The sequence below is a fragment of the Poecilia mexicana genome, unplaced genomic scaffold, assembly GCF_051168715.1.
Source record: "Poecilia mexicana isolate PSO_F unplaced genomic scaffold, ASM5116871v1 scaffold_10, whole genome shotgun sequence".
Taxonomy (NCBI): domain Eukaryota; kingdom Metazoa; phylum Chordata; class Actinopteri; order Cyprinodontiformes; family Poeciliidae; genus Poecilia; species Poecilia mexicana.
Genome location: NW_028263379.1, coordinates 15,254,241 through 15,263,834, shown reverse-complemented (window position 1 = coordinate 15,263,834; position 9,594 = coordinate 15,254,241). Strand labels below are relative to the sequence as shown.

The 9,594-nt window shown below is 34.1% G+C and overlaps 2 protein-coding genes across 3 annotated transcripts; one reads left to right on the top strand and one right to left on the bottom strand.

Moving 5' to 3' along the window:
* Nucleotides 1-1,164: 1,164 nt before the first annotated feature.
* Nucleotides 1,165-4,062, top strand: LOC106923375 (uncharacterized). The gene is made up of 6 exons (XM_014996362.2): nucleotides 1,165-1,400; nucleotides 1,637-1,966; nucleotides 2,057-2,431; nucleotides 2,556-2,666; nucleotides 2,778-2,821; nucleotides 3,295-4,062. The coding sequence occupies exons 1-6, from the start codon at nucleotides 1,358-1,360 to the stop codon at nucleotides 3,424-3,426; spliced, it is 1,035 nt and encodes a 344-aa protein (XP_014851848.2). The 5' UTR covers nucleotides 1,165-1,357; the 3' UTR covers nucleotides 3,427-4,062.
* A 170-nt stretch (nucleotides 4,063-4,232) lies between these two features.
* On the bottom strand, nucleotides 4,233-8,852 carry LOC106923382 (uncharacterized). 2 transcript variants are annotated; one of them, XM_088009484.1, is made up of 6 exons: nucleotides 8,634-8,852; nucleotides 8,148-8,492; nucleotides 7,704-8,051; nucleotides 7,039-7,152; nucleotides 5,691-5,749; nucleotides 4,233-4,884 (listed from the first exon to the last, which is right to left on the bottom strand). In XM_088009484.1, exons 1-6 carry the CDS (start codon nucleotides 8,674-8,676, stop codon nucleotides 4,738-4,740), a joined length of 1,056 nt encoding a protein of 351 aa, XP_087865610.1. In that variant the 5' UTR covers nucleotides 8,677-8,852; the 3' UTR covers nucleotides 4,233-4,737. The 2 variants fall into 2 exon arrangements, with proteins under 2 accessions (XP_087865610.1, XP_087865611.1); XM_088009485.1 differs by having other exon boundaries at nucleotides 7,710-8,051.
* Nucleotides 8,853-9,594: the final 742 nt, after the last annotated feature.

The following is a 9,594-nucleotide window of genomic DNA, read 5'->3' as shown; positions in this document are numbered from 1 at the left end:
TCTTTCTTATAAGTTAAACTTGCGAAAAAAGTCTGAAGTGAGACAAAATACTAAAATAGTTGTGGTTTCAGTATGAGAGTGGCCGTTTCTTTTTGATGTCAGGAAATAACGGTTCAAAAGTGTTTCTTGGAAAGAGACAACACAAAGCGTTTTGTAACTTCTGCCCTTTTTTTTGGGGGGTGGGGGGGTAGGCTGAGCAGTTTTACAAAGGAAATAGTTTGACTCTTAAGTTGCTATCACATGGGTTGTTATCATGTCATGTATCCCCATGAAGAAACGTTACATGGGTTCATAAGTGGGGAATTGAAGTGGGGAGCTTCGATTCCTCCAATGGTACTTTCATGTACTCCTGTACTGATTTGTCCATATGCAGAGCATGAGTGTGTATTATGTTGCTTGTGTTTAACTGTGTCAGAACCGAATATGTTACTTGCCATGAATCCACCATTTCAATGTATTTTGTTTTATAAATTAAAAGAGCAACTGACTGATTGGGGGAATTACGTTCTACTGCCCTGTAAGGGTTGGGAAATTACTAACACACCTAATTATACCATAAGTTCCAACTACGGTTTCAAGCATCCAGCATCCCGAGGTGAGAAAAGCACCTGCAAAGCATAATTTCACTGATTCTGTAACTGTTGTGGGTTTTAAATTCCCATGATGCTAATGCACTGTGATTTTTTTTCCAAGTTAAGATACATTGACAGGTAGGCTTATCTGGTATTTACATTTTATATGCTACAAATGCATATGAAGAAAAATTACAGACAAATATATGGAACTTTTATAGGGGAGTTATTTTTCAATGGCATCATGTCATAAAACACCAATTAAACAAAAATGCTAATAACATTTTAACCGGCAGCACAATACTTCATAGTCTACGAAAGAGAAATAGGGCCACTTAAAAAAAAAAAAAGAAAAAAAAATTATGACTTTTGATCTCAGAAAAAAGAACTGAATTCTAATAGATATGTTTTCTTTCCATTAAGAAAAAAAAAATTGTTCAATTGCAATGTTTTCAATGGCAAAAGCAAATGCCATTTTCTTTTTCTTTTTTTTTTATATATAAAAAAGTTAATATTTTATGTCCAACATGAAAGGGGCAGTTTTTTCAATTTTCCTGAAATCGTCTTAAACTAGTGTGTCATCCTGTTGTTAAAGGATCTTACAAAAACAGATATGGTTGTTTTGACCCATTTTAAAACAGACTACAAAACCGCAAAAAGCTGACATGCAGAAGGCGCCAGCATGACAGGAAATGAAGTTATAAAATCGGCTATCGGGGGGGTTCATCAGGCAGTTGGACATATTACGTCCACCACCAACCACAAACAAGTCTCACTCCATCAGGATGATGCACATGTGGATTGTTTTGATTTTTCTTGATCAAGGAGGTAAGTACTATTCACGCTATTCAGCTAAAATTTTCTCTTTGTTTCAATGCAAAAACAGCATTTTAAGCTTATGTTTTATGTAGAATATTTTGTTGTCCCATTTATGTCTCATTTATGAGATGGTCTTTGAGTATAGACAACTTTTCTGCTGAAATATTGTCACATGTACGGGGATAAATTTGCAATGAAAACTGTTTTTACCCATTATTAACGATAGTTATTTTTCCATTATGCAGATTCACTGATTTCAGTGACCACAGGCCAGCTAGGTGAACCTGTAACCTTTACTTGTTGGCTTTCTAATTCGGACTACAGTAACACTCGAGTAAAGTGGTACAAACAGAGTAATGGAGATACTCTAAGATTGATAACAACCCTGATGAAGGCAACTACCCACCCAATATTTGAGCAAGGGTTTTCTTCCTCACGGTTTGCTGCAAACTATACCACATTCACAAGCACGTTAACTATCCTCAAAACTTTTAAAGAAGACGAAGCCCTGTATCACTGTGAGGTATCTACCTGGAATACAGATGAGTGGTCTGGGACTTATTTGTCTTTGAAAGGTAATGCATTTTTATAAGATTCATTGCATGTCTGAAAGAGGCAATTTCTCAAACAATTTCTCAACTTATTTTCACTCTCACTTTTTCTAGACGTAAATACAAGATCATTAAACTACAGAGTTGTTCAGTGGCCAACAGTATCTGCCCCACTTCAGCCTGGGGACTCTGTTACCCTCCAGTGTTCAGTCCTACCTCATTCCCAGAAAGGATCCTGTCCAAGTGAACGCAGGGTGTCCTGGTTCGGAGTCAGAAAAGACACTTTCCTTGGAAGCATCATCTACACAAATGAAAATGCACCTTACAATTGTGACAAGAACCCTGACACATCATCAGATTCAAAAAGTTGTGTTTATCACTTCTCAAAGAACGTCAGCTCTGATGATAGTGGGACTTACTACTGTGCGCTGGCCGTGTGTGGGGAGATTATATTTGGAAATGGAACCAAACTTGAAATTGAAGTCAAAGGTAAGAGTATGATAGTTAATAAACTCAAATTAATTTCTGTGGATTATATATATTTTTGTATATAATTGTTTTCAATCACTGTTAAATAAAAGTAGTTTTTATGGGTTATATTTTTATGTGTAAGATGGCTACAGATGGCCAAATTATGGCCTGCTTCTGAGTTGTTCTCTTGTGGCTGTAAGTGGGCTTGCCATTATTATTACCATCATCAGGATAAAAGGGGATTTCTGGAACGGTAAGACAGCATACATTTTCATGACTAAATTTGAAAGTATTGTAATAAAGATTTGGTATTTGTTTATTATATTTTTATTTTACCTGTGAATTTTCCTCTTGTATTTTACAGCTGATAATTGTCCACAAGGAAAGGTTGAAAAGCAGAAACTAAAGGTAATATTTTCAAAAAACATATATTATTTACTGACATACTTATATTCGTTTCCATGCTAAACTATATGATTTGGGTTTCCGCTGATTCAGAACAATTCACTGATTTGTGCCTTTTCAGCTCAGTTCAAATGTATTTAATCAAGGACAGCACATTAAACAATGTCGCATGTTAACAACAGAGTAACCATCGTTTTGTACATCGGTTTTCTAGGCACAGTCTAATTTGCAAACCTAGTGCTTGGTTGGACCTTTTTTTTTTTTTTTAGAGTGAAATTTAAATAACTTTTTAATCTTCATAATGATATTATTAAAATGATCACTACTAATGTGTGTGTCTTTAGTAGTTTCATTGGTTTTATGTCTGTCCATCTGTTTCAAGATATGATGTATCGGTTATTGGTGTGAATTCTATTAAGTTGAATAAATGGCACTATTTAAATATATCACTGAAAAAAAGGTGGTCTTTTTTACAGAGAGAAGAGGACACACTGATTTACTCTACTGCCATCTTTAGAATAATAAAAAATACAAGTCAAGAAGGAAAAGATGCAAAAGCAGTAAAGAAGGAGAAGATCTATGGTTCTCTAAAACCATTCGGACTGTAATAAGTCAATGCCTGAACCTCTTTTTAGTCACCATGAAGCACATAGGTGGAGCATGAGGCCCTATACAGCCCTATTATCTCTCGTGACCACTAATACCACTAACTTTCAGTGCTGTCTTTTGTTTTTTTTTAAAATCTTTTTCTGGCAGTAGTGGCCTTTATTTCACAGCAATCTGACAGGACAGGGGAAAGGAGGACGACCGCATCAGTGTCTGCAGCCTCTGAATACGGGGAGCCCAATATAGCAATTGTGCCACATGAAGTATAGCTCTACGTAATGAAATTTTAAATATAAAATAAATTAAGTAAAACACATCAAAACACTTAAATACACATTGTACTAGTCTGATCAAAATACTGATCTGTTAAGGCGAGCAGAGTTAGCTTTTGAAATCAAGGCAGTCTCAAACTGAATATTTTAAAAGATCCATTCTTATAAAACTGATAGAGGAGAATGTGCCAATTGTGAAAGTAGCAAGTAAATGGATCAGATACTGACAGCCCTGTTTCCTGTTTTGTCTTCATGTTTTTTTTTTTGTTTGTTTTTTTTTCAGATTTAGTAAAGTGAAACCATAAAGAAGAAAGCTTCTGCTCCCTGTGTGTCATTAAAATGTTAAAATAAAATTTTATCAAAGTTTGCATGTTACTTTTTTATGCATTGAATGAACCATATACTCTAAGGTTACTATTTACACTGACTGATTGTATTTGGAATTAAATTTTAATAAACAAAAGATATTTGTAATTTATGTCCAGCTTTTTCAGACATTTTATCCAACATATAAAAAAAAATGTCCCTCTTATCAAAAATGCATGAATGATGTTTTTTATTTAGTGTGTTATTGGTCTGAGGAGATTTAACAACAGATTCATACAAGATGCAACTGATCTATTTTCAAATATTCCAGTAATACCCAAAGGATTTTTGAACAGTTATCAGTGCAAGTTTTCATGCACAATATTACCCATTTTGGGGTTTGACAACATAATTACTATAATACGGGAAATGGGTAAAATACGATTGTTCACACAAACACATCAACTATCACTTTGTAGTGAAAAACAAAGGATCTTCTTAAATTATGCCAAAATTTACATATTTTATATTTTACAGTAACAAGTACAAATGACTCGATTTTATTGTGAACCCTTTATTGTGAACATTTCTGTACAAAGACATTTTATATTTAAACATATAAGAAATGTTTGCAAAAAGCAAAACTTAAATAGTCAAATCTATGAAACTTCAAAACCAACAAATGCACATTGCAGGCATGTTATGTCCAAGCTCTACACACACACAGGTCCTGCTCTAAGACGTTTCACGCAGTGTGGGATGACCTCCTCTCACACCTGAGTACACACACTCTGGTGGTGATTCTATCCTCTTCTTCACGCCTTTTGTCTTCCTTGTGGCGAAATTAAGAGCTACATAATTGGCTTCATCTCCACGAGCGCCCTGCAAATAATAATTTAATATTATTTACTATTAATGTGCACGTTTGGCTAGAGGTAAGTTTTCAAACTTCGTCAATTCATACCCTTAAATTGGGTATTGCCATTTTGTCTTTTCCTGTGTCTTTTGCATTAGTTTTGCTACAACTGCTTTTCAACCATTCTAACATATTATTTAATTCAATTAACATTTTTTTTGTTCTGATCTCTGTTTGGGCTTGATGGCTTGAAATATCATCTGGATGTATCATAATATCTAGATGGCACATAATATCTTCTACCATAGTACCATATTAAAGCAAAAGTAAATTACTTGGATGTTATTTATTGAACTAATAAATGCACATTTTGTAGAAGCAGAGCAGAGTACATTATAGAAATCACTGATCTTTAACAGGAACAAACTCTTGTTTGGTCGATGCAAATCAACGCACGGTGAACAAAACTGCTTAATAACCAAAACCTTTAGATAAAAAACAATTAGAACTGTGAAGGTACAAAATGACAAATACGTGCAAACCAATTTTCTGTACTTTCATTCATTCATTGTTATTTATAATCCCATCTCACTAGCTCACCATAAAGTTTACAATTAAAATTAATCAATAATATATGCCTTAATTGTTGGGTAATTAGAAAGTTACCCAACAATTATAAAGAAATTGTAAAATATTTTATAATAGCTGTAAATTTGACAAGCCAGCTGTACCAGACAGGGATGTGAGAATTCTGCTGAATCTGGAAAAATGACAGTAAATGTTTTTTGTTTTTTTTTTTTAATTTGGTGCGATGTGGCAATAAGAGACTTACTGTGTCTGTTGCCTGGTTCCTCGATGACTTGCGTCGTCCTGATGGCCCTGTATCTGCCCCTGTCAACAAAACGTAAAGCTGTCAGGAAAAGCTGAAATTAAAACTTATATATGTGCAAAATCTGCCTTTTATTACTAAACTGGCATTGTAGGATTTATTGCAAAATCAGAATTCTGTTTTTATAATAAAAGAAGACAACTGCTTTTAATGCAAAAAAAAAATAATACAATAAACTTTTGTAATAAACTGAATGAATGGTGGTTTTTCTATATGTATATTATATGTATATTTGCATGATTTTAGCTGCAACAATAGTTTCTCACATATTTCTCTATTTAAAAACAACACAAGAACCACACCACAACAAAACAGAGGAATACATGCTGAAATCTAAATGTAGTTACCATTCTTCTTTTACCATCTATCCTTATCTGTCTGGACAAACAGGGGTAGATATATAGATATAGATAAAATTATTATTGTCCTTTCTTATGTATGTATATGTAAGTACAAGATTGAGCTGAAGCTATTTTGGACTGCTCCAGTAGTCGCTGGCTTACATTGTTGAATGCTAAAACTAGAGGCTTACATCGTTGAATGCTAAAAATAAATCTTTACATGTGCTATGAATGATTCATAAAAACCACATTATGCTAGATCTATATTTACAAGTGCAGAGGAACATATAAATGAAACCATGGCATTTAAGCAATATATACATGTGCACCAAAGGAAGAATGAATTTTTTTTAAATTAAAATGTACAACTGGTTTTTAGATGCGACAGATATGGTCTAAAATCCATCTTAATTTATAAAACCCAGGAGAATTTATTTCAACAGGCACCTTTAGCCAAATGCAATGGATGTACATGTGCTGTCAAACATTGCTGCTTTCAATAGATTGTAGTACAAAACCTCAGTCTGTGTTGAATCGTCAAATAATTAGTTCATTTTCAGTTGCAAATTCAGTTACTAAGTCTATCATACTTGTAAATATGTGTACAAATATTCTGTACACACTTAACACTTAGAAGCTGCTGATTTTCTACTTTTATCAGACAGAAAAAAGTAGGAATTAGAAAGAATTAGAAACTCATGCTAAACCTGATCCACTACAGTTGCGTTTCTTAAAGGAAAAATACGTTGTTCAGCTATAACTGTGAGAATCTTTGCAGAACCTATCAAAATAGGAAAGAAGAAATTCATGCATAATTTATCATAGAGTGCTGAGTAAAAACTTGAAATAGATGTGATAGCATACATTTGTATATGTTTAAATTTAAACAAAAAATAATTGAAGATCTCATGTACCCTTAACTTTGGAACAGTTCTGTATGTCAAACCCACCTTCACAATGTCCAACAACTGTTAGTTTTATGTAGACAATAAGAGCAACGATTAGAGTCACGCAGCACGCCAACAGCACACTAAGTACAAGAACAGGTGGACTGAGATGTGAACCTGAGGGAACAAAAAAGTCAAAGAAGAGACTTTTAGTTGTGTATTGATTAATAATAATGACAGCGAGTTACTACAAACACTGAGATCAAATGGTTCATGTTTAATGTTCAGTAATTAAGTAAGTTGAGTAAGTTAAGCTGGATATAAATACACCATATTGGTAAAGTGTGAAATTATGAAATGAATAAAAAAGGAAAATTGTGTATTTGTCCTAGGTACTTGGTGTTTGTTTTAAACCAAACAAAGCTAATTTAGTTTGACCCAGCAGAAACATGGTTGAGAAAAAACAAATCAGTAAAAAAAAGTTTCAGCTCCCGATAATCTAAATAATCAACTTGTGCTTTTTTTTTTTGCTTGTTTCAGATGAACTATATAAATGGTAAACACCAAAATGCTATATACTCTGTATCTATTTCAAAGAAAATTTGCATTTTCATAAAACAACTTTTAGCTGTTTATTGACTGACTATCAATAATTTGTACGTAACCTAAGTGTTATGTAGTCTTACTATGAAAACAGTACTTTTTGAAAAAGAAATAGAATTTATTACCCATACTCGTCTCTACTTTAGTTCCTTTTCCAAATAGGATCTTCCCACATGTGAGCACAGCGCAGTAATATATTCCAGTATCTGAGGACGTCTGTATAGTTTTTGACAGCTGGTAGTCACAGCTCCTTTGCTGAGCATCACAGCTGCTTTTGTTAGTGTAAATAAAGCTTGAATGGGAGGCTCCGAATCCGACTCTGAACCAGTACACATTGTTTTTAGCTGGACATTGACCAGAGTTTGCAGAAGTGTTGGACAGAAGAGAACAGTGGAGATTAACTGTGTCCCCGTCCTGGACTGATGTTGTCTCTGGGGTTTGTTTGACATGAGTCAGTGTTGGACTGTTATGATCTAGGATTCAGTAAAAAATAAATAGATTGTTAATAAAGACTATTACCTGAAAATCTTGTCTGACCTCTTTGATCTCTTTGAATAATAACAGCTTACCGTTTACGGCCAAGTACATCCCTGCAGCAAAACGCTGAAAATAAGCAGTCCCACCTTGACAGAAATATGTTGCTTCATCCTCTTTACTGATATTCTTGATAGTCAGAGAGCACTGAGAATCCCCCGCTGATAAATTAAAGCGATTGTTGTTAAATTGTTCACTGAGTTTTTGTTCAGTCAAGCTTCCTGTAGCAACTGTCTGGAGCATATGTCCAAGCGGCTGCTTGTACCAGTAGAAGAATTTGCGCTCCGTCTTTGAAAGTGGACAATGCAGAGTAACATTCCCACCAACTTCAACCACTTCCAAAGGAATCTGATGAGGAATGTCATTAGTTTGACTCAGGGCTGAAAAAAGAATGAAGATGATTACAAATGTTAAATAAAGCCCATTGGATAACTTTACAACGCTTAGCTGCATTGAAAAGGAAACTCCTCCACATTTGTGATCTAATAAATATGAACATACTCAATAAAGGTGGTACTTACAAGATATAGCGAGAAAAAACAGAGCAGATAGTATTTTGGCCATTGTGATAAATAAACAAACAAAACGTACAAAAAGAAACACACCAGTCTAACACAACTGATTACTTCCTCACTAAATGAAGTTTTAGCCTCATGATCTTCAATGTGTTCAAAGGACAAATAGTTCTGATTGGCTAAAAAGATAGAAGTGCACTCCCTTCAAAAATAAGCCAATCTATGACTGAATAAAGTAAACAGAGGGGAAAGAATTTTCAGATAATATGAACATCTTAAGAGATTTTGTTATTTTTGATAGAAAACAAAAAGAGAAATAAAGGCACTGCCCGCATTTTCATAAATAATTATTTTAAATATATATAGAAGTTTACACTGAAAATAAACCTCTTAGCACATATATAAGTAATGGTGGTGGCTGTTTGGTATTGATTTTTAAAAGCTTAAAATGAGGATGTGACACATCTAGAAAGGGTCAAAAATGTTCATTCTTTTCTAAGGCACTTCACTTCTAATACATATAATCTTTTGTTCCCGTTGTTGCCTTCATGGCATCTGGAGGGATGTTGCTCACAGTTGGTCAAATGAACAAAACTGGTGGCCATTTTGTGAAAAACAAACTTCACACCTTTAAGATGATTAACCCTGCGATCGGACCATGATGAGGTCAGCTTCTCTAAAGCAGAGCTTATGGTTTTCCAACTGCTGCATTAATATACAGTATTTCATCACAAGATTCTGATATTGGTTGGAAATATATTAAAATTTGTTCAGATCATATTATACAAACCAAAACACAAACCAAGGCAAATATGACACGTGAGGTTCCTCAAGGCTCCATGTTGGGGTGCTCTCATTCACTATTTTTGTGATCCCACTATTTTAGAACATAGAGTATCACATCATCTAACACGCATACTGATGATCGATAGTGGTTTTCAACTTAGCACATGCATGATTCATTTGC